The 25,858-nt window shown below is 40.4% G+C and overlaps 1 protein-coding gene across 19 annotated transcripts in view; it reads right to left on the reverse strand.

The window, feature by feature from the left end:
- Positions 1–25,858, reverse strand: part of AKAP13 (A-kinase anchoring protein 13) — a 326,473-nt gene that overhangs the window by 65,635 nt on the left and 234,980 nt on the right. For 10 of the 19 annotated variants that reach the window (XM_014842529.3, XM_070495786.1, XM_014842525.3 and 7 more), the window contains 6 exons: positions 21,367–21,503; positions 12,293–12,663; positions 9,651–9,704; positions 6,409–6,474; positions 4,428–4,620; positions 1,242–1,350 (listed from right to left, as the gene is read on the reverse strand). In XM_014842529.3, the coding sequence (XP_014698015.3) occupies positions 1,242–1,350; positions 4,428–4,620; positions 6,409–6,474; positions 9,651–9,704; positions 12,293–12,663; positions 21,367–21,503 (930 nt within the window). The remainder of the gene's footprint in view (positions 1–1,241; positions 1,351–4,427; positions 4,621–6,408; positions 6,475–9,650; positions 9,705–12,292; positions 12,664–21,366; positions 21,504–25,858) is intronic. The other 9 variants (XM_070495794.1, XM_014842531.3, XM_070495791.1 and 6 more) reach the window with 2 other exon arrangements.

Here is a 25,858-nt window from a genome sequence, read left to right on the forward strand (position 1 = left end):
AATCAAAACAAAACCAAAACTCAAGCAAAGACAGGAAAAGCTATTTCTGTCACGGTTCTGTGAGGTCATATCTGCATTTTTAGAATAAGTCGTCATGGGGCACCTTTAGTCATACAGGCCAGATTTGTGTGTGAAGTATTAATCAGACAAAAATGAGGACAAAGTTAATAGAATCATCCATTCTGTCTTAATTCCACTGTGGAAACTGAAAAGATAAGGCCTCTAGTAAGTCATAAATTGAGACAGAACATCCCATTAATGCGGGGCAGCTACTTCTGTCCCCAACCCCTTTAAACTAAGTTATACTGGGGACACTGAAGAGACCCCAGAAACAACAGGAGACCTTATTTAATCCCTTTGCTTCAGCCTCCTGAATACATGGTCTGTCAGCAAAGGATGTATTACTCCCCCTTTAATGAGAATTTAATTCTTTATATCAAATCTCACCCTGCAACTACTCACGAAAAAAGTATTTTAAAAATAAAACAGAAAAAGGGAGATTTCTGAAAGAACAAGGTAGCTGCCTTTCCATGGCAAACATCTGGATCCAATTCAAACACGTGTATGAGCATCTTTCATTTACGAATGCCCTGTGCTTATGGACGCCAGACATCTGTACATAAGTTTCGTGGGCAGTGGATCCTACATCCGCATGCGGTTCCTCTGATCACTTTCAGATGTAACCCTCTCAGTATCTGCTTAACTAACTATGCCTTTGTCCTTTGTGAGCTGAAGACTTCTGAAGAGCTCAGTAAATTAATACTGGATAAAATCTGCACAATTGTACTGTGGTAATATAAGAGAATATCTTTGAGACATAAGAGCACTATGTCTGTAACTTACTCTCAAGTGTTTCAGGACAAACTTTGAGGGAAGTGACAGAGAGAGGGAGAGAGACTGAGAAGACAAGTGTTATGACAACATCTGGGGGCTCCAGGTGAAGAATATATGGTAATTCTTTGTAGTATTTTGAAAGACTGAAATTATTTCAAAATAAAGAGTGTGTCAGGTTTAGGCCCAAGAACATTATGAGTTTAATATATTCAGGAGATTTTTGGGTAGTGAGAGGAGGGAGATCCCACGGCTGAGCTCGATGCTCTTTTGTGTTTAGTGCTGAGCCACTCATCAGAGGAAGAGGCAGACAATTCTGGAAGGTAATGTTACCGGGTCTTAAAGAGAGAAAATGATAGGAAAAGTATTTAAAGTATAATACATTTAATTAAAGAAAGTACTATACTCACTGTCCAATCCAGGATGGCTGATTGTCATTAATGAGACAGATTTTGTCAACGGAGAAGAAATGGCTGACGTACAGTAATTAAATCCCTGTTTTTTAGATCTGTGACATGCCTGTGAGGTAAAAAAGGCAAAGAACAGGTTCTAAGTACATGCTCTCATATTTCTAGACAAGCACAAACTTTACATTCTGACTCAACCTAGGAAAATAAGGCAGTGCACCAGGACGGGAACAGCACAGATTTGCAGTCAGACTTGCATTCAAGTCCGTCCCTGCAACTTGACAGCTGCTCCACTTCCGAGAAGTTACTCAGCTTTTCTGAGCCTTAGTTGTCTTGTCTGTAAAATGGGGACAATTAGAGTATTCATCCTTTACAGTAGTTTCACATCCTTCACAATATCTAATAATGTTTCAAACTTAGTAAGTGCTAATAAACCTCTGCTGAATGCATAATCAGATAAAAATAATTTCACTGGAATTACCAAACCACATACAGCTCTTGTTCTTTGAAAATAGAAATACCCCTTAAAGAGATATATAGCAGGATACCAGGAATATTATTCCAATGTTAAAGATTTGGAAACTGAGACACAAGTAAAAAGTGTCTCAAGATCACAAGCAGAGCAGGTGCACATCAGGAAAGAAGCCTCAGTCTCCTTCATTTCCTCTTCTAAGATCAGACTGCTTCTACATGAACACGAGGGTGGCTGCAGTGTGATAACTTAATTCCCTCTGTAAATCCACAGCAGCTTCAAGGCTATGCAAGCCAACCAACTGCAGATGTTCCTGCAATAACATCCCTGAAAGAGAGTCAACCAGTATTTACCAGCGCACTCTAGTGATGAGGGACTCCCTGCCCTTTTGTTTTGAGAGAGCTCATACTAATTGTTAACTGACTTTAATGCTCATAAACCCCTTCCCTTCATAGTAGACTGAAATTTGCCTCCTGAATTGCACATGTTGGAAGGGAAGCAACGAAAATCCGTTACTAGCATCAACTTGGCTCAGCTGCACCGAAGACCTCTGATTATTTAGAGCTTGTTCCACGTGTAACCATGGAGTCTGAGGCAAACAGTTGCTATGTTTCAAATACAACCGTGAGGTCTGAAAAATGACCTCAGTGAGAGGCAGAGACCTTCAATAGGAAGTTGGCTGCAGGCAACTTGTCCAGATCAGGAATACAAGCAGCTGAGACACCACTCCGAAGCTGCACACAAGACGAAAAACTCTGGGTAAGCAGAGTGCCAGGAAGGCTAACGCACAGCAAGGCACTCAAATGTCGACAACTTTACTCAGAAAGACCTAATTAGAAAGACATCAGTGGTAACGAACATCACTTACTAAAAGACAGGGTTAATCTGCCAAATTCCTGGAAATGTCAGTTTCAGAAAGGGTACCATAGAAACAATATTAAGAAAATTAAAATTTTCTCATTTCCTCACTAAAACTCATCTACTTCAAAGACATGGAAAGAAGCAGCAAGACTAATAGCCAGGAATTCTGAATTTAACACTCTTTAGCTAACAGACAGTTACGAGGCCCTCGGCAAGTAACTCAAATGGGCTTGAAGTTCTCACACACAACGGCCTAAGCAGAATCCAAAGGGACAGACAGTTACGTGCCGCATAACATTTTGGTCGACGATGGATCGCATATATGACGGTGGTCCTATCAGATCAGCGCCACATCGCCTAGGTGTGTTCTAGGCTATACCATCCAGGGTTGTGTAACTTTATGATGTTCGAACAACTGTACTGGCTCTTAGTCTATGATTCTGTTCACAAGTCTACAATTTTTGGTATTTTATCTGGTCTTGCAAATGACTTCCAAAGGATTCTATACACATGAAATGCAATTTATTTTTCGGACTTGCTACTTATCAAATGCTCTCAGTAGTCACCAAAGAATTATTTCTATTTTTTCCTCCCTTTTTCTGTTACCATTAGGCTGAATAAATCTAAATCATTTGCTCCAATAAATATAATCTCCATATTCTTATTATTTTTCCTAACTTTTTCTAAATTATCAGGCCAAGATGACACAGGTGCGGTGAGGGGAAAAAGGTGGCACAACTCCTTTAGGCCTTCAGTGTGATTTTCATTAGGCCCCAATTCTCTTAGGCCTTCACATGAGCATAAGTGACCCATTTGTTAGTAAGATAATCCTCCAGTGCCAAATTTACATTTGGTCCCATCATTGCTATGTAGCAGGATGTAATAAAAAATTATCTTTCTACACAAAACCTCAGTCACCTATTCAAGGAATAGATTATTTAACATTTTTGTTTGTTTCATTAGAAATATTTCATAATATTTCTACCTAAAACTCCAGTCACCTATTCAAAGACAGGTATTTTAACTTTTTTAACTAGAAATGTTTCATTTGAATGCGTATCCTGGAATCCTCTCAAAAATTAATCCATGGTCTCCTTGGCCCAAGAGGGGGAGAAAGGACTGGGGGTAGTGTAGGATGCTGTAAAATCATATAATTCAAATTTGCCACTCAAAAACTTCCCAAGGGATTGTCAAAAGTGTTGTGATACTGAAGAGCCTGAGAAGATGTGAACTAAGAAAAAGTCACTTGATTTGGTCGACAAGGAAGTCCATGACTTTCAAGACAGGCGTGTGAAGAGAGTGACACAGGTGGACACGAGAGATCCTCAAGTGGTGAGAAAGAGAAGGCGGGGGTGTAGATGCTGTCTCAAGAACTCTGGCAGTGACAGGAGGCAGAGAAAATAAACAGTCATTTCTAGACAACGTTATAAGACAAAGAATCAGAATTTTTTTCCAGGAAGGAGCAACTTTGGATGTTTTTGAGAATTGGGAAATTTAATAATGGTATGTATTAACTTCAAGACTCATTTTACTATTGCGGTGGTAAAAGAAGTCCTCAGATAAGAAGGAAAAACTCAATTTAATATCCTGGATACTTTCCTAATTTAAAAAAGTTTGCCTTGATGGAATATTCAAATCTATGCAGATGAATGGTATTCTTCAGTATTAAGTGCTAAAAACTTGCTTTGTGCTAGAGCGAATATATTATATAATGGGTAAGTAATTATAGCTACTAGCCTTATATCAATATAAGTCTTGCCTTCTTTGTTCCTAATATGAGGAACAAAGGACATATTTAGGATATAAAATAAAGATTATTTAGGGAAATCAGCAACATACACCCATTTCATCCTTACCTGCTGATCAAACACCCTATGTTCTCTCTGGCCTGACTCCAGATCCTCTTCTGAAAGTGACATCAAAGAGTCACCCCGCTCCTCACCACTGAAGGGGTGTCTGAGCTCTCTGGTGTCTGCAGAGCTTACTTCTAGAGACGAGGCTGGCTTGTTTCCGACACCAGCCCCTCCTGTCAAGCCTTCTAGACTGAAACTGAACACAGAGCACAAGAGTTAATTTGTTCTATTTCTGAGTCTCAGAAACGAAGGAGGATACAAAAATCCCCTTAAGTTGCATTATTTCTTTGTCATCTAGCAAAACTATTTACAAGGGCATGGCACAAATGAGTGCCACCTACAGGTCTTGGTGTGCTAAGAAAGAATAACTATACTTAGATTTTCTTACCTCATTATTTGATAGAATAATGTTGCATAGAATGTTGCACTATCTAAGGTCATTTTCTCCGATTTTTCTCAGTATACCATATAGACAGCCAATATTCCATATTTATCTTATTGATCTTTTATTTATGTTTTTTCCTTGATCTGATGTAATTAATCTTTGCCAGAATATAACTCTGCTAATACCAAAGAATTAAATGGCACAGAGAAAATATGAGCATAAGTAACTTTCAGAAGGCAAACAGAGGAACTCAGACTTGCCCTTGCATCCATGAAGAGGACCTTTATAACTTCGCAGGTACGCACCCACCCCAGAAAACCCAAGTGTTACTTATGAGCATTATCATCTGTGCGCACCTGGCTGGACAACAATTAGCTGACAGTTTTCCTGAGAATTGTTAGTTGCAGACAGGCACATGTAACACCTGACAGAACAGGCTGAAAAGCTAAGTCCAGAGTTTTAACTTTTGTGTCTTGATACTGACAAAGGAAAAGAACCAATTTAGGGTTTGGTATCTAAAATGGGATCCCTGGAATAAAGATTTTGAGGTTTGCAGAGTGAAGAGCATTTTCTGGAGGCAGGAGGCTGCAGAGAGAGGTCAGCAATCTATCCTCCTCGGGGTGTAGCCAGAATAATTCATATCTGCTACAAGTGCAGTGGAAACTGCTTTAAAGTAGGAAAGCTCTCGAAATAGAGTTGCCGCTGACCGTGTCCTCAGTTACAAGCAGCTGAAACTGTATTTGAAAGTATACTGAAGCTATTTAGTTATCTCTGCTCAAACTGTACAGTTAATTGCTACAAATACTTCTTGCATGCCAGTCCAGAAGGGCTCACATTTGCTTTTTTTGTTTCGTAAATTACTTATTATGAACTGAAACCATATGCCTCTATTCTCTCTAGCTGGTAAATTAAACAATGGATTTTGTTTTCCTTATTCCAATATGACAATAGAAATCATGACTAAGTACGAGTGGATGTCTCTGTAAAGCTCATTGTCAATACCAGGGATGAGAAGACAGGCGAAGTCAAGAAGAAATTTAGTTTTCTATTGTGAATTACTTGTAAAGCCTGAGAAAACCAGATCTATGCTTACCACAGAACTTAATCCTGAAAATGTTTTAGTAATTACATCTAGCTGCTTAGTTGAGAGAATATGAAACGACGAGGAGTCTGTGAATTTGGAATCTAAAAATTGGTTGATTTGGAAGCATAATAGAAATAAGTGCATCTTATTAGCTGCCTTGCTTCTGTCATTGTTTTCCTCAGGATGGGGGAATTCCTAGGATCTGGGAATTAGGACAAGACCAAAACAAAGAGAAAAGTTGTCCATCACACCATGGAGACAAGTCTGTGCAGAAAACACCAAATCTACAGCCACTTGAGACAAACAGGCATCAAGGTACACCATCCAACTCTTAGGCTGCGCCTCTTCAATTGGATTAGTGACACCCATAGCAGAGGCAACTGAACACTGTGCTCACAGACAAAGCAGGCTGCCATATGCATTCCAGCCACACAGAAGCCAGCTCCAAGCCAAAAGCCCAGATGCCATATTTTATGGTTCCCCATTTGGCGGCTGGACATGTAACAATACCATACCTTCTGTAATTAAAGTCAGGACTCAGGGCAGCAGAGTATTGCACACCAGAGGGACACCAGCTCATACTGAGGATGACATCAATGGCAGAAACAGAAATGGAGGGAGAAGGGGAGACAAGGACGGGGTTATTGGGTTTAAAAAGAACGGGCATAGTTAGAGACAGACAGATTTATTTGATCATCAAAAAATTAGGAATGTAACACTGATTTAGAGTTTAGAAAAAGTCTAGAACAAAAACCATGGAAACTTTAAAATTGTTCTGTTGATGTCCATCTAGACAACGTGTTGGAAATGACTAGGTGAGCTCTTTAGAAGGTAACAAGCTCAATCTGAAACCCAATAATTCCTTCTAGTGGACCCTGAACAAAGAGCCCACATCACCTGTAGCCTCCTCCTTGGCGTTCTCACAGAAGTGTTTCGACCTCCACTACTGGGGACAATCTACACATCCCACTGCTCCCACGTCTCCCTTACCATAGTATCTATCACCCTTAGCTGAAAGGAATAAGGACAAACTGCACAGGGGTAGGCTTACTGAGTCTGGAGTTTTTTTCAAGAGTGTTTCCATGAAGGATCCATTTAAGACAGACAATTCACAAATCTTTCAGAATAACAACACCCAGTCAACACTCAAATCCATCTTCAAACCCTACTCACCACGCTCTTATGCTAAACATAAAGCATATAACAATGGTCACATTTCCTTCTATTTTAATGATAATGAAGATGCTTTTAAAAAAAAAAAGGAATTCTATGGTACTGAGTTAGAAATGTGTCTTTTTAATTTTAGGTTTGTATCCATTTTCCCAAGATTAAAAAAAAACTCCATTTGATCATCTACTTCCTTGATTATCTCAGCAATGATATTTATTCCCAAGTAGCAGGGACAGAAAATCTGGGGTCAGAAATGCTAATAAGTAAATACAACTGCTAAAAAAGAATCATTTCAAAATATCAGGTACTTTATAAAGGGAAGTGACGGGTCAGGAGTTTTGACTAACAAAAGCCATCATTTAAAAATACACTGCTACTTGACATGCCTTTGCTTTTAGAAGCAGGATGAAAACAGAGCTCCTGGACAACAGTAAAACCACTCAGCTCCCTCCTGAATCGTGCAAATGGGAGACCTGCAGACACCAAAAACGCCTATCTTGATCTCATCTAATAACTCTGTTTCGGTAATAAGTGGGAGTTTTTGACAGAGAAAAGGAGACAAGGAAAATGGTGAGAGAATAAATATAAGAGCTACCCCGATGGCTCTTCTAAAAGTAAATTTTTAAAATATTATTTAAAAATAATGTAAATAGTAAAACATTTTAAATCACATTAAATTAACAGTATAAAGCTCACAAGTGCAAAAGCAAAAAGCAGAAATCCACAGCTGAGACACGTCTCTAGTCTGGTACACGAGATCAGACTGACATCACTCACTGGCGTGAGCAGAAGTGAGCCCTGATGACACAGCTGACAAACACACAAACTCAGCAGTCCATTCTTTGAAATTATTAACTTAATTTTAAATCTCCAAACTGTTAATAAAAAGGCACATTATACCTAAATATCCAACTTCTTTTTAAAAACAGAACTGTGGTAAACCAGTAACTGAATATATATTACCAAATTATCATTCATAAAAATAATCCCCTTCTTCAGATGTAAACATCTCTTTACTCTCAGAAAATGATAATGATGTGAAAGACTTGGACGAAATTTAAGATAAAGAGAAAGAAGAGCAACAGAGAGACAGATAATAGCTTTTCCAAGGATCCCGGAAGGAAGCTATGGATGGTCCTACAGCAGCAGAAAAACTGCTCTTCCTTGTAGCAGAAAACTCATTTTGCAATTGAGTATTTTTGAGAGCATCCTAATTTCCTCAGTTCCTCAATTAGTGGAGGAAACATGTAATGGTTCTTTGGTTTTATTTTCAGATCTATGAAGTTCTAGCTCTAGATTTTAAAAAAAATAAATATCCTGTTTCCTCACCTTTGAATACTTGTTGGAATGTTTCAATTTTACTAGCTAAGGCTTAATACAACATTTAAAATTATACCTCAAGTCCTTCCTACAGAAATATGACTACTGGGAAAACTGTAACTGGAGACGTGATGCCGGTTGTATCTACTTGCTAACTTGGACTGCATCCAGCAACCTGTCATCCTCCAGCGTCATCACGTGCTTGTCTTTTAGTAAGTTCACATTGAAGAGCTTTAATGGAGTCAGACAAACCTCTAAAGGTTTTAGATACTTCCACTGAAAAAGACATTTAACTACTGTGCCCCTGGAGAAAAACTTACCCAGAGTCATGATTATCTGAGATTCTGAGAATATCTGTATTTGAACTCAATTTTGTGTCTAAACCCCGGAATTAAAGCAAGCATCCACTTGAAAACGACGATGTGGGAAAGATCATTAATTTGCCTGCTTCCCAACAGCTTCAGCTGATAGTTAAAAATACATCTTTACAAATGTCTCCTAATATGAGAAGCTAACAGTAATCTAACCGTCGTTTTTGGATTTCTAAATTTTTTCCCAAACAATGAAAGAAAAGCTCACTAACGACTTCTGAACAATAAAAATAAAACAAAACTCAGCATTTGAACAATTTAAAGCAAATCAGCACTTATTGCAGCCTCAAAATTTTACCTGACAAAAAATAATCAAAGAACTAACAGACTGAGAGGGCCCCTGAGATGGCTGATGCCTCGTACTTACTGTAAGGATTGCTCACATCAACAATGGGATGGAAAGTGCCAGGTGCTCTAGGAATAAAGGCTCTCACCCAATTATTAAAGAATATGTTGGAAATATTGGAGGGCCTGTGTGCAAGCACACACATATTTCTAGTTCTTCCGTTTTTGTTTTTCTTGGAAAGAAAAAGTACTCCCCAAGCTCCATCAGGGAGGCACAACATAGACATTCCTTTGAATTCTCCTAGAGAAAATTGGGTGTGACCCTATTATCAAAGTGATCGGGACACCAATAAGTGAAAGACGGAAAAAAATACTAAAAAAAAATTTTTTTTTAAGATAAAAGTAGAATAGGGAAAAACTTCAGATTGAAGAAATTATTTCACATGGAATGGACATCAGCAATTAATAATTACCTATATTTTATCTGCCTGAAGCAAATGTGACATTATTTAAAAACAGACTGTTTAATAATGAATTAAGCGGAATGAGATGCTTGTTAGTATATGCTCAGAGGCAACACGGTTAGTCCATCAAGTTATTGAACTCTGTACCTTCTCCTATGAATGGGAGGTCTCCTGACAACATCCCCAAGAACTCGCATTGAACTGAAAATGAATGATGGAAGAGGTCAGTGTTGAGGTGAAACAAAATGGATACAAATGCATGAAACACACAGACATCACACTGGGAAGGGATACAATCACCAAAGAGAACAGTACAGGAAGTAAGGGAATGAAAAAATGTGCAATAAGAAAAACATCAGAACCAAAAGGGCCTGACATCTTCTGTGGAGGGCTACTTTGCTCCCTCCTTGCTCCAAGGAGTTAATCAGATGACAAGGAATGAGGCTTATTAAACTATAAAAGTAAAAGGATGGGGGGGGGGAAGGCCGTTGAAAACTTTAGAAGGGTTTTCTTAAGACTTTAAAATTATGCTATGCAGATAATACTATAAGAATTAGTCTACTTAAACTGATATACTGAACTCTTATTCCATTATCTCCAGAGGTATTGGGACAGTGGTTAGTCCTTAATGCTGCTCTCAAATAGAAGATTCCATGATATTATATGGGTTGGAAATATACATAATTTGGGTGATAAGGTTCTAGCCTTAGTTCAGTCTTACGATCACCATGTAATCTTGGGCAAACCATTTAATCTGAGCAAATCTGAGCTTTAATTTCCTCATCTGAGCTACACAATCCATAAAGTCACATCCAGCTCTGAGATCAAAGTCATGGCAGAGGGATCCATAGTAGGTTATGAAGTAAAACAGACTATATATAAGAAAACTCTCATTTCTTGACGCTGTTATCATCTAAGACAAGCATGTCCTGTCAGGAAGCTCCGCTTGTATCAAGGAGAAAATTCTGGCTGTAGGGATCACTCCTCACATTCTTGTTTTTTCTATTGGTGTGAATGCTTAAAAAAAAAGCACAGCATGAATAAAGCTGGGAAGGAAAGCTTTTAGAAACTGCTTTTATATAATCTAGGATTTCAAATGTTTATTAAAAAACTAGCCAGCAGATAAAGGAACTGCGTATTTTTAAGATTAGCATCCTGAACTCCACCATAGAATAATATAGAATCATAGAAAGAGCACCTGCCAGGAGCCCAGAAACCTGGATTCTACTGACCTTGGGTAAGTGATAAAACTATCTGCAATAGTCTCATCTGCAAAAATGGGGGATAAGACCCCCTGACTCAGAGAGAAGACTGGAAAATTACCTGAGATAATGTGTTATTAAAGCAGTCTGAAATCAGAGTAGCAAACTAAGAAAGTGTAAGGTATTACTGTGAGCTCCACGAAGGTGGGGCCTTTATCCTGTTCCCTTCTGTGTCTCTAGAACCTAGAAATGCCCGGCATGCAGTGGGTGCTCAATACATGTTGGTTAAATAACAGAACAAATGAGTGAATGAAAGTGATCAGATTACACATACTCACAGCTATGAAATCTGAGCCACACTATTATAAAGGGGACAAGGAATTTTTTAAAAAAGAGTAATTGCTTCAGGTGAGTTGTTCACATCAATTGTTTTCAAACTGCTGCCAGCCTTCGCCCTTAGCTGCTTCTCCTCATTAAGGAAGCAGCTTTGAAGTAAACACACCTTTGCATATACATCAAGGCATCACGGCACTTGTTCTTGCAAGCTAAACCATCTGCTTAATTCATCTAGGCAGCCAACGGTCAGCAGCCAAACCCAGTTTAGCCTCTGTACAGCCCGCTTCCAAACCGAAGGTTTGAGACTGAGTCACACTTACGAAAGCCCCCAAAGATTGGACGATACATGGAAAATACCAATGATTTAATGATTCTTATGCTTTCTTGAGGATTAAATACTGATAATTTAGACTTTATCAAAACTTTCTGCATTTAGAAACAGATGGCAGTTCCTGTTGAAGCGCTTCGAAAAACTCAGATGTGTGGAGACTTTAAGACTTCATGTTTACAGCAGTCCCCCCTTAGCTGCGGAGGAACCTTCCAAGACCCCCAGTGGATGCTGAAAGCACGCACAGTACCAAACCCTATAGAGACTATGCTTTTCCTAACTTAACAGGCCAACGAGTGGGTGGTGACTACAGTGTAGACATACTGGACAAAGCGGTGATTCACATCCCAGGCAGGATGGAGCAGGACAGCGTGAGATTTCATCAAGCTACTCAGAACGGGGCACAATTTAAAACACACCAATTGTTTATTTCTGTAATTTTCTATTTAATATTTTCAGACCGCAGTTGACTGCAGGCAACTGAAACCACGGAAAGCAAAACTGCGGATAAGGGGGGACCACTGTATTAATTCAAAACTGATATGAAACTATTCCCTGCCATATTTTCTAATTTATGAATTTCATTAAGAAATCTGGCCTGAATACATGTTGTAATTTATTAAACATCCACCTCCTAACAGACATATTTCATTTGTAATATTTATTATTACAAATACTCTGAAGGGCAGATAGTTCACAGATGAGAAAATTAAAGCTCAGAGGTCTCAAGTAACTTGCCCAAGGTTATCTACACACTAATTTACAGAGCTGCAGTTTGAACACAGATTTTCCTGATTCCAAGGCCTATATTCTTTCCTCTATACCATGGTGCCTCCTAAAATCTTTTACCAACTCTAACACCAAATCATCAAATGGAAAGCAAGCAGACACTGAGAGACAAAACCAACAGCCTGCCGTCTCACCTCCGGTGGTTCATTTCTGCATCGCTGGCTGCATTCTTCCCAGGACCCCAGCTGTGCCTCCGGAAAGGGGACAGAGAGCGCATGGAGCTCCTCAGGACAGAGCAGTTGGCAGGCACTTCGGTGATGCTGTCCATCTCCTCCTCTTCCATTTCACCGGAGCCAGCAGGTTCGCTCTCACTCTCTCGACCCTCAGCTCCCACCCCATGGCCGTGGGAGCCATCGAGGCACTGCTGATCTCTGGACCTGCTCAAGTGTGAGATCTGGGGCAGGGATATGTCACTGCCATGGGAAGAGTGTCGATCCAAGGAAGCTGTGTCATCAGTGGAAGAGCTGGATCCAGTGATATCACAGCCCAACTGCTCCTCCTCGGGCTGTAATGGAGAGAAAGCGCGTATGGGTGAAAAGGGCAGGACCACGCAGACAGCCTCAGTCACTCTCAACAGAGCCAATGGCTTCATAGTGGGTTGACGGGCAAGGTCACAACTGGCTTCCAACAAACGGACACTTCTGTCTTAAAGCGTGACTGCAGCTGGATTCAAACAGCCTCCAGTAACGGTACAGGTCTAGCTCTAGGCTCTCTCCACTCTGTTATGAGAGCGACTGGACTACAAGTACATAATTTTTCCTTTCTTAAAGAGGGAAAGAAACCTAACTCAGGTCAGTTCTTTCAGTCAACACCATCAACTGAAACAGAGGAAACCCATGTGTCTCTGGGTTTCTGCTGTATGAAAACTCTAAATTCATATCATATTAGGTTTAATTTTTCTCGCAGGTCTTAACTAAAAACAAGGTAGTCTGCTTGGCTGCAATAATGATGTGCTGAAGTTAATATTCCAAAAGCAAGTCTGCGATTGTTTTCAGTGGCCTTTTGAAAAATGCAGAATAGCTTATAATCCCACCTAAAGCTACCACGAATGCCAAAATTCTGGCCACAAAGACCTAAATGGAAGAAATCTATTCCCTTTTGCTCATTTCACTGAGAACTGGCTGAGTGTTATCAAGCCAAACTGTACCTAAGATAATCAGTCCTGGTAATGGAATCTCTAATAAAGTGATTATGCTCTTTCCCCAGCCGGCCTCTAGAGCCTAAGAGGAATTGTGCAATTTTGATCCCAGTAGGCTGACATTCTCTACTTGCCCAAAGACACCAGCACACAAAATTTGATGGGTGAGGGAAAGATGAGCTTCATGGCGTCCAAAGATTTGTAAAAGCATCTGAAAGATGACGGTCACTCTTTGTTACAGATGTGGGCACTGTCCTCTCCTCGCATTCTTATAGGACACGGAGCAGAGAAGAGGGAAAGGCATTCCGTGATTATTTTCCTTCTTCACAGTATTTTTCTAAGCCAGTCACCTCGAAGTTTTAATTAAGAGTGAAGAAACTTACAGTTCTTGGAGAAAGATTTTAAAAATGATGAGAACTAACGAGCCCTTTTAGCTTTGGAAGAGAAAACAAGTCCTCTATTAGGAAAGCCTCTTCAACAGTTTAACATAACACTTAAAAGCATTCTTTATAGCTTTGGGGCTGGATCTCACCAGCTCCTGAGTTTGGTTTTTATTTCCCCCTGTAGAATCCAGTTTCCTAGGTTAATTGCTCTTTAAACGATGCATATGGGATGAGGCTGAGGGTGTCAGAAGATGCGAGGGGCTCACTGGACAGTGCGGACTCTGAGGTCCAGACTGTCTAACGGGCTCTCCCAAGTACATCGGCCATGAGCGCCAGAAGCAAGATTTGAACCCGGGTTCGTTTCAACTAAAACTGCCCTGTTCCATTATCTTCATTAGCTGTAAAAAACCCTGTAAGGACAAGATCTCAAAGACAGTATCGGAGAAGTCCTCGGTGTTCCCTTAGCCGCTCTAAAACAAAACTATGCTTTACCAAGGACGTTCTAAAATAGGGTAGGTATATTTTGAAATAAAATTATCGACTATTCTTAAGTTAATGAAGATGGACCTGGGCATCCTAAAGAGTTTCTATTCCTGGGCCCACTCTCCACAGAGACGGAAAATGTAAATGTTCCTGAATCCCAACTTTAGAAGACAAGTTTAGGATGTCAGCTGTCTCACTGTACTGGGGTGAATACTGTCCTCCTCAAATTCAGGTCCTGCTCAGAATGTGACCTGATTTGGAAATTGGGTCTTTGCAAATGTAATTAGTTAAGACGAGGTCATACTACAGCAGGGTAGTCCCTAAACCCAATAGGAGCGGTGTCTCACACTATGAGGAGAAGAGACACTCCTCTCAGGGCAGAACGTCATGTGAAGATGGAGGGAGAGACTGGAGTGACATACTGACAATCCTAGGAAAGCCAAGGACTGCCGGCAAGTACCAGAAACTGGGAGTGACAGAGGGAAGAGGGCCCCCTCAGAGCCTCCAGAAGGAAAGCAGCCCCTTGGCACACTGACTTTAGGACCTCTGGCTTCCAGAACTGTGAGAAAATAAATTTACATTATTTCAAGTCACCAAATCTGTGGTGACAGGTCACAGCGGCCCTAGAAAACTAGGACACTCACCCTTAATAGATCTGATTTACATGAAGTCAAAGCCAGGGTTTTAAAATGTATAAGTGCAACTGATGCCATGGTACCATTCCTCCAGACAATCAGGAGAAACAACCCAAGCCCCTGAAAGTCATTTTATATATTTAAGAAACATACTACGCACGTGTATCTATGTAAGTATGTATCCAGATGGTCAAAACATCACTTTCCGCTAAACACAAGATTTTTTTTCTTCAGATGCAGTATTAGGATGTGGTGAGGGCAGAGAAGCAGAAGAGACATAGCAAGGCAGAATTGGCAAGAAGGGGCGGGTGGGAGTGGAGTATGCACGTGAGAAGGCTAGCACACTGGGAGACTGAGACCGAACCTGCGCCTGAGACTGACACAGCATCCTTCCTCCCTGGGGTTTTCATAACTGGTTCTCCTCCTGCATACGGCAGCATGGGAACACACACAAAAATATTATTTCTACCATTAGCTTCTGCTTCCTGAGGGCTCATGTAATCTTGAAAATCTGCAATGCTTGTCAGGCTACCAAAAATCCCTAGGAGTCAGAGAGAATGCTCGCAAAGAACAGGCCCCCAAGCAACACAAAGGTGTGAGTGTGGCTGCTCTTTACAAGCACCAGCCTTAAGGGACGGCTGTAACTTCAGGGCCAGGGCTGAGCAGATGGAGTGACCCAAGGATACTGTTTTGTTTAATTTCAGGTCAAATAAAGTAGAGAGACTGCAATTACAAAATAATCACATCCCTAAAAGTGAATGAAAAAGTCAAATTAAACGATGATGCTGTCTATACAAAGCTTGTTAAACTATTACTTAAATAGACATGCGATATAACTATTATATAAATTTCAGTAGTAATTATGTACTGGATTATCACTACATGTGGGGACGTACTAAGTGATTTAGATGTATTATTTCTTTTAATCCTCACAACTATTCAACTTAGTAGGTATTCTTATTCCCATTTTACAGATGAGAAAACTGAGGCTCAAAGAGGTTACATAATAAACTCAAGATTCTAATTTAACTGGTCTGGGGTAAGGCTTAGGCTTTTTTTCTTCTTCTTCTTTTAGCTCTTTTAGATTCTAGGTAGAGCTAGGATTAGACCCCATTGCTATAAACTACAGAGCTCTTTTTAAAGGGTTTGAAAGAAAACTGAGATGGATCCTAGTCCTAAATGTAAAAGCTAAAACTGTAAGTTTTCTACAAAAAAACATCGTGACTGGGGGCAGACAAATCAATAACAGGACAAGACATAGGTGGCAACAGCCATAAAAAATTGGTAAATTACACTCCATCAAAGTTTAAAAACTTCAGACACCATCATGAAAGCGAATAGGCAAGCTAGAGACTGGGAGAAAGTATTTGCAAAACAGAACTATAACAAATGACTGGTACCCAGGCTATATAGATAACTCTTACGTCTCAACAACAAAAAGACAATCTATTTTTTTATATGAGCAAAAGCTTTGAACAGACACTCCTTAAAGGAAGATATACAAGTAGCCGATAAACATAGGAAAATGTCTTTAACATCATCCTTAGTCATCAAGGAAATAGAAATCAAAATCCATAATGAGATATCATGACATGCACACCAGAAATGCTAAAATTAAAACAAAACAATCACACACATTGGTAAGGACACAGAGCAACTAGAATTCTCATACATTGCTGGTGAGCAGGTAAAATGGTACAACCACTTTGGAAAAAGGTCTGGCAATTTCTTATAATACTAAACCTACACCTTACCACATGATCTAGCAATTCCATTCCTAGATATTTACTCAAGAGAAATGATAATATTTCTATCCCATTTATATGAAGTTCTGAAAGAGGGAAAATCAATCTGTGGTGGAAAAAAGAATGAGAACAGTTGTTGTCTCTGGGGGGTTGGAGAGGAAACAGGCTGGGAAGGGGCATGAAGAAACATCCCAAAATAGCGATAACCGTCTATATCCTCCTGGGGGCTTGAGTTACAAAGAATGAAAGCATTTATTAAAAGTCACAGAGGTACAGCCAGTACAGAAAACAGTATGGAGGTTTCTTAAAAAATTAAAAGTAGAACTACCATATATGACTCAGGATTCCTACTTCTGGGAATACATCCAAAGGAGATAAAGTCACTGTCTTGAGATCTCAGCACTCCCATGTTCATATAGCAACATTATTTGCAGTAGCCCAGATATGGAAACTTATCCTAAGTATTCATCGACAGATGAATGGATAGAGAAAATATTCAGCCTTAAAAAAGAAGGAAATCATACCATTTGTGACAACACGAATGGACCTTGAGGGCATCATGCTGACTGAAATGAGCAAGACAAAGAAAGACAAATATGCATGATCTAACTTATACAAGGAATCTAAAAATGTCAAACTCATAGTAACTGAGTAGGATGGTGGTTACCAGGGGCTGCAGGGGTGGAGGAAATGGGGAGATGTTAGTCAATGGGAATAAACTTCCAGTTATGAGATGAGTAAGTTCTGGAGAACTACTGTATAGCATGGTGACTACAGTTAATAATAATATATTATATACCTGAAATTTACTAAGAGAGTAGATCTCAAGTGTTCTCACCACACAGACAAAAATGGTGACTATGTGAGGTGACAGCTCTGTTAATTAGTCTGATTATGGTAATCATTTCACAATGTATACATATTTCAAAACATCATGCTGTACACTTTGAATATATACAATTTTTATTTGTTAATTATGCCTCAATAAAGCTGGGGGGGAATCAGTGAATGGTACCTTGAGACTGTGCATTTCATTGTATATAAATTTTACAAAAAATAAAACCCCAAACCCTATACACAAACACTGAATTCTAAGTGTTCAGGGGTAAAGTGTATTGATATCAATAACTTATTTTGTAATGCATCAAAGAAATCAGATGCACTGGAGGGTGGATAGAAGGACAGACAGAAACACAGTTACGTAAGAGAGCAAATACAATAAAAAGTTAACTGTAGAATCTAGGTATTGGGTGTTCACTGCACATTTCTGCCAACTCTTCTGTATGTTTCAGAATTTTCTTAATAAAATGTTGAGGAAAAATGCCTGCTTGGCTTCCCTGACCAGAGCTACACTATATGGGAATGACGTATGTGTGTGGAGAGAGTTGTAAACATCACACACACTTTCATTCATAGAAATACAAAAACAGCTACCCACTTTGTATCTTATTGCTACACCTGAAGGCATCATGCCAAAATACTTTAATTTTCATTCATTTATTCATCAAATATTTGTTATTATCTATTACGTTATATATATGACACTGTGCTATGTGCCTTGGAAAATAATAGCTCATGTTTTAAGCACCTAATATATGCCAATTCCTTAATCCATTTATGTGGAATATTTTTTCTAAGAAGCTTCAGTATCTGATAGCAAGCATTATCCCTGTTTCACAGTTCTGAAATTTAGTAATTTCAATACTTGCGCATAAGCAATTAGAGTTTTTCTAATTTGGATTCAGTGAATATATTTATCTTATCCCTAATAGGTTAAAAAATAAAAGGTAATTTTTCGGCTTGGTGATCACGTACTTGCGAGGAAACTACAGCATGTGGAAGAGAGAATACTACCTAAGGTTCAGCATCTTACAGGAGTCACTTTGTTTTTTCTACATCAATTGTGGATTTGTCTTATAACTTGGAGAAAAAACAAGGTGTAAGTGCTCTGATTTTTCTCTCTTTGGGAAAAAAGGCAGAAACTCGCTATTTTCTGTGGACTTCAATTATCCTTTTGGATAACATGGCAGCCTAGATCATCTGTTTTACAATTGTACTTCCCCTCTTAGCTAGTGCCAAAAAGAATCTTAAGATTTCTTCTCACTTTAAAAGCAAAATCTAAATTTTATGCTGTTGATCTAAAAAAGAAAGACCTTAGCAATCAGCAAATATTCCTACGAAGAAGCATGAAGCTCGTAACACTCACCAACGAGTCCTATTTACCAGGAGGCATACTGAATGGAAATGTAAGGTTAAGGTGAGGACTTTGTGACAAACATGGCAGGCCGTTAGAGACCTCTGTAGGGCCAGAGTCACACTCATGGCTGCAGGAAATGACCTAATGCACCACTCATGGTTCGCAGAAAAGGATGTTGCAATGCCTTGCCTACAGATTACTTTTTCAGAGAAGGGAGGAGAGGAGGGTTAGAGCCTGGGGAAAAAGTCTGGGCCAGCCTGATGTTCTGCAGCACAGGCTGCGTGGATGACAACCGAGGAAGACTTTTAAGGAAGTCGCCGATGGCCTGTCTGCCACGGCCATGCTTCTATATAAATCACTGCCTGTTAAACTGTCTGCAGACTGAGAGCAAAACAACAGAAAATGAGATTTTAAAGTCAGGTCTAGGCTCACATCTCAATTCTGTCACTTATCAGCTGAGTAATTCTGAGTAATCACCTTTACCAGCCAGAGTCTCCAGCTCCTCAGGAGTACAAAAAGGATAAACCCACCTCGCAGGGTTGCTGGGAGCGCGACATGAGAGCATACATGTAAAAAGTTCAGTTCAGTGCCTCACGAATGACAAGCACGTTGTCAATATCAGTCTGCGTCTGCCCTCTCCTATGCTATGTAAACCCTTGGGTGTATTAACGCTAGTGAAACATTCACTGCAGAACCTCTCCTGCTCACAAACAGCTTTGGGAAAGTGGCAGTAGTAAGTGGAAGAGCCCTCCTCATCTGGTCCTAAGCTACCCGACACCCTCGCATGCACACGAAGAGGGGAATACGCACCCACCACGTCTGCTTTCTCCGAGGAACCCGGCTATGAAATGTGGCTGAAAGTTAATGGGGGAGTACGCTTCAACTTCTAAAACCTGTACCTGTCTAGTCATCATGAAAAAGAGGCTAAATATACACGGGCCTTTTGTCTGAACTGCCTCCTAAGTGCCTTTGGCAGTTTGAATAAGAAGACAGAATACAGGAAATTCTACCCCTACTTAGCTGGGAAAACCGCTCAAGTAGCGACCGGGAGTAACCACCATTCTGCAGAGATGGTAACATCCAGGGACACGCTGTCATGTACTAGGAGGTGGCAAGCAAGTACTAAAGACTAACTTAAGGAAGACTTCTCAACTTCTTTTTCCCCACAAAACTTAGTGCCTTAAGGCACGAAGACTTTTCAATTTTTAAAATAACTTTTTCCTATGAAAAAGTTCAAACATACATAAATGTTTAACAAATCCCCATGTATTCACAACCCAGTTTCAGTGGTTATCAATGATTCAATTTTAAGGCTGGAGCTTCAAGATAAGATCTAATCTATTTATCTCAGACAAAAACAGGGATTTTTAGAGACATGCACCTTCAGAATGGTATTCCCCTGGGGTAGGGGACACTTTAGAAGTCCTTACAATGAAAACCTCAACATCATAGTGGGAATTACCCAAATTCTGTTATTTTTTTAAGATATCATACTGGCTTCCCTCTCTCTAAATAACTTCAGAGAGGAAGAGATCTTCCCAGCATGTGGATTTTCACTTTACAGGATGCCCTGAGTCAACTGCCTATGAGTAAGGACAGGAATCCTGACGTTCCATGAATTTTTCCATGGACCTCTGGAAGACAGTGAACAGAAGGACAAGGAACAAGGTGGCAAAGGGTCAGCAAAGGCCAAACGGGCACATGAGAGCCGCTGGACAGAAACGAAACCAAAGCGCTGGAGGTATGTTCACAGGGGCTTAACTATGCCCCAGACCAGAATCCCAGAACGCTAAGCGTCCCCTCCTAGCAGAGCCTTTAAACACAGCATCATCGCACTGTCTCGGAGAACTGTTCACCACTGACACAACTGACTGCTCCCACCACTTCTGACCCTCAGAAAGGTACCATCACGGCTGCCAGCGTGCTTCTGCCCCTTTACCCTCGCGCTGTTAAGACAACCACTTGCAGCGCTTAAGTGACAACTCTTATTCGCTGCTCCTGCTGTGGGAAAGCCCTCTCTTAGGAGACAAAGCAGAACTTGCTGCAACCAGACACAAACAGAAGCAAGAGAAGGCAAAGCATCCCACACCCCCAGCCCCTAGAGAGCCTCAAATTATATGACAACACAAGGTGATTCATGCGGATGGGCTTGCCTTTTCACCAGGGAGAAAGCCTGGGTTCCCTGGCAGAGATCTAGAAAGTTCCAATTAGGCAGGCTAGATGAGGAAGGGTGACATCAACAAGCTCAGCAGTGAGCTTCAGGCCTAAACACATTATTCAAAAATGACTCTGTGGTTAGTTTATACACATGACATCACACAGTCTGAGCTGCGGTCCCTTCCTGCCCACTGAAAAGCATTCACCATCATCTGAATTAAGTCGCCCCAAAGGAACGTCCATTTCTTTAGGCTTCAATGTGAGCTTCCTAACCTGCATGTAACCAGCCATGATTCTACGGAAAATAAAGTGGCCAATGCCTTTTCTAAGCCCCCAGCAACCTGGAGCTTCCTTCTCCAAAAGGGAACTTTTACACTTCTCCGAGATCATATAAGAACTGGAATGAAGCCCTGCAAGCCTAGCAGGATCACAACTTACTGGCAGGAGTCACGTACTGAGCCAAACAGTACCTTCGAGAAGATGATGCTGTCCACTTCTTCACTGGGTGAGTGGAAGAGGTCAGAATCACTCCCGGATTGTCTTTTAAGGACACCTTGTTTTGAGGCACACTCTCTGCCCAGCCCAACATCCAGGAAGTTCTCACATTCTGAAAAAAAAATTTATTCAACCAATACTTAAAAAAAAATTCAGTTTCTTTCCATTCCAGCAAGCAGCCTTTTAAATCACCAACTAACCTCCCTTCCCCACTCCTTTCCCTCATTAAGAAGCTGTAAAGGACGCAGTCAAATTAGTAGCTTTCAGCTCTGGTGCTCCAACTCTAGGCTGACACAGTTATTACAGTACAATCAGGACTTTGCCATGTAAACCATAGGGACAAGAAGATAAAAATGATGATGTAAAGGCATAATTCCACATAAATCCCACCATTTAGGTATTTAAATGGGAATCTTTTTCTCCTGGTAGTTAGAGAATTTTTTTCTTTTGCTACCAAAATCAGAAGTCCTTACTAGGAAAGTATGTGATAGGGTTTGTGGATAATTTCTGTTTTGAGATTTAAGTTCTTTCTGGAAACGTGTTACTTTATCAAAATACTGGGACAAAAGACAAAGGGGAGCATAGCTAATAAATGTATCAGTGTGTTAAACTTACTGGCTCTGCTGAGTAATAACAGAAATATAATTACTTAACTTCTCCTACCTTAACCAGATCTGACATCGGGGGAATACTGTACTTGAAGAGAAAAAAAGTATTATCTAGAATCTGTTTTCAGTTCAATAACTAGGATAGGGACTCTGGTGAACCAGATGGAAGTGGCCTTGACGAAATATTACATTGGCACATGAAGGAATTCCAGAGACTTAGTATATTAAAATGAGCAAGGTATTTAATCCATTCTCTCCTATTAACTTTGTAAACAAAAGGGACATGTGACCTGGTAGCAAGAGAGTTAAAAATATTTGCACATGATAAAACCAAGAACCCAAAGAAGTCAATTAGTAGGTAGACATCAACCTCCTTCTAGAAGTTTTGAAGGTAAGAGTGAAGCATCTCCACTCTTGTCAGCATTTTTATGTGTGATTTAGACACACATACATGTGTGCTCATGAAATCTGCAGGTGACACTAAGTGATGAGGGACAGAGTGGATAACCTGGCTCCCTAGCAGTTCATGAGGCCTCTACCTGGAGCTTTTGGCTGAAAGCACATTCAGGAGGAGCTGATAGTACAAAGTGATGGCAAAACAAAAAAAACACTAATAGTTTTAGGCTCTATTAACAGACAGTGTACCCAAATCCAAAATGGGGACGGTCTTGCCACTATATGCCAGCTAGATCGCACCCACAGGATTGTTTGTTCCTAGATAACGTTTAAATTAAAACACCAATAAACAAAAATGCATGCGTGGTAATGAGGTCACAAGAGTAGAAACACTTGAGATAGATGCAGCTTCAAGATGAGCTTGAAGACTGTGTCTGAGGACAGCTGCAGATGTGCTCTGTGCTGTCCAGAGGCAGACAAAGCCGACTGAGTGGAGGCCACAGAGCCACACCGTAACTGGGCTCTGGGCAATGGGCTGGCAGCCTCATAAAGTAACGAGTGTCACCTCCCCAGACAGGCAGAAGCAAAGGCTGGATGAGTGCATCAAGAAGCTTCAGAAGAGCTGTCTACACGGATGGGGAAGTGGAGATTGAACTCGATAACCCCCAGTGTCTCTTTTAATTCTCAAAGTCTATGCTGGGACAATAACTATACGTGTGTGAACATAAGCGTGGAGAGATAATCAGAAGAGGAAGCTGCTCTTATCTAAATTAACTAGTAACTGATCATTAATAAATTATTTGCTCTGGACTAGCCAGGAATCTTAGAGGAAGGGTCGGAAAGGCACAGCACTGGTGTAGGTCACGAACTGCTTGTCAATGACATTACCTTCTCTATTGGTTAGGCATCTGAGTAGGTCTGGGGACAGATCCAAATAAAAAGAGACGTTTAGTGTTCGTGTGTGTGCAGGGGGCAGTTTACAATCTCGTAGCAGAAATGAGGATTTTAAGAGAGAATTCCAACACAGAAGTACACAGATGCCACAGGAAGTGAGGCAGGGCCCACAGATTAATACAAAATGTTTCAGTTAAAGAAAAATAAAGAAATTAGTCCATTTCATTCTTGGTCCAAAGTATTTCTGAGCATATTAGTAGTTCAATGGGAATAGCCCTGCCTTTAAAAGACTGGAAATCATGGGTATTCTGGAGGGTTTTTTTCACATTTCAGAGTATGCACTAACTTAGGTGGAGTTGGTGGGTGTGATCTTTCTACTTCTTCCCCTTTCCCCACTTGGAAAAATCAAAAACTCCATTCTGTGGTTGAGGGGAAAATCGGGGGGCTAGCCAAGAAAAGAAAGGGCTGTCACAGCAACTATGCTGAGCTGCTGGCTGTCCAGCTGGCAGTCTAACAGACCACGTCCAAATTCCAGACTGGAAAACAAACCAGCTCAAGACATTCTAATGGAAAATTCACAGGGCAGATCCAGCTCCAGCCCTGGGAGGAATACCTCACCCAGAAAATAAACCCAAGCCAGCACTACAAGGGACCCGAAACCAAGTTTGGGAAAAGAGTCTGCTGTGTGATATAATGTTGATTGTTGAGTTAAGGAGGAGGGAAGAGTAAAACCAAGGAGAAAGGGAGAGCAATGGAGCTGATGCCTTTCTGGAACCCCCACAGATGGGGAGGCCCTAGAGGCAAAACTAATTACACTTTACATCACGTGTTGGTACATTTTCAAAGTGAATGAAATCTTCCTTTCTTCCTACGTGGCCCCTTACTGATGAATAACGCCGAGCAGCACACGAAAGCATAAAAAGAACAACGAGTGCTGGTCTCAGGGCTGGACTCTGTGGCTTAAATCTAGGTCTGACTACTTATTAGCAGAAAGAGCCCAGGCAAGAAGTAAGTTAACCCCTCTAAGTCTTCACTTCCACACCAGTGAAATGGGATGATTAGCACCTCCCTAAACTAGTTGTAGTGACAGTTACAAACGATTTATACATGGAGTAACCAGGACTCCGTGCCTCAGCACACAGCAGGCGTTTGAGAAAAACATGATGGCTTCATTAACCCATGGTGTGTGATTCCACAAGCATCCCACCGTAAGGATATTACCTGAGGTGGGCCAGTGCCATTTTATGACCCATATATAAATCTGTCTCTAACTTTTGGGCCCTGAGCCATTAGTGCTTTAAAAGCAAGAAAAATCTGTATTTTTTAAGGCTCTGCCTGGTCATGTGGGTTTAAAATTACATATATGCAACAAATTATAGTTGAGGAAGGAGAGGAACATACCAACAGCACCCACTAGGCTTTGCTGAACCATGCTAATCACAATGCTATCTCATATTTATCCAGAATTAAAGAATATACTATCTTTTAGAATCACTTTGTATCTTATTTGGTCTAACATGATTGCTCTCTTGAGCTGTGTTTATAAAGCAAAAGAAAGAAACTTACAAGACTGAAAGTACCTAGAATTCACAAAAACATTATGCCTAAAATTGAAATCTTAGGTCTGAAGTACAGAAGCATAATCCAGAGCTTGGATTTTATTAAATTAAGGTTTAAAAAGAATCACTCTAGGGGGCTGGCCCCATGGTGTAGTGCTTAAGTTTGGTGTGCTCTGCTTCAGGGGCCTGAGTTTGTGGATTTGGATCCCAGGCACAGACCTACACCACTTATCAGCCATGCCATGGCAGTGACCCCCATATAAAGTGGAGAAAGATTTGCACAGATGTTAGCTCAGGGCAAATCTTCCTCAGCAAAAAAAGAAAGAAAGAAAGAAAGAATCACTCTAAAAAGACCAAAGTGGTTACACTTTGGGTTGGAGTATGGAAGGAACCAACAAAATTCAAGATTATGTCCTGGGGAAAATGCTCAGGGATTCAAAAGTCATTTCTTTAAATGAGAAAAACTACAGCATGTGGAGAAACTTTGTGTAAATATCCAAATTGTGAAGCAACCTCATTTAACCTTTACATGCCAGACAGTTTCACTTCTTAGGTGGTTGGGGGTAATTACACTTTTAGGAAAAACTCCAAACAGTTTAAGGAACCAAAACATAGTAGGTAGTATACTTTCAAGTAGAAGATTCTAGGGGGCTGGACGGGGGAAGTGTCAGCTAAATCTGTGAACAGGGTCAATCCTGTAATACGCGGAGACCCTAAACAAAACTATAGCATAACAATATCCTTTAACCTCTTTCTCCATGTGAGACAAAAATGGAGAAAAACATTTTCAGATCTGTTTCCAATGCTTCCTTTGGAGTAAAGTCAGTTGAGAATCAGTAGGAAAGCTCTCTGGAGATAAAGGATTTAACAATCTGTCTTTAAATTTAATACTACTGCAGGACATCCACTGCTAAACTGTTTCTAAAGAGCAGCAAACGATGCCCCACTCATCTTTAAAGCAGGTCGGTAAAAACTGGGAGGGTAAACAGAGGTGGTGTTGGGTAAAGTAG

Source organism: Equus asinus, chromosome 2 (assembly GCF_041296235.1).
Source record: "Equus asinus isolate D_3611 breed Donkey chromosome 2, EquAss-T2T_v2, whole genome shotgun sequence".
NCBI lineage: Eukaryota > Metazoa > Chordata > Mammalia > Perissodactyla > Equidae > Equus > Equus asinus.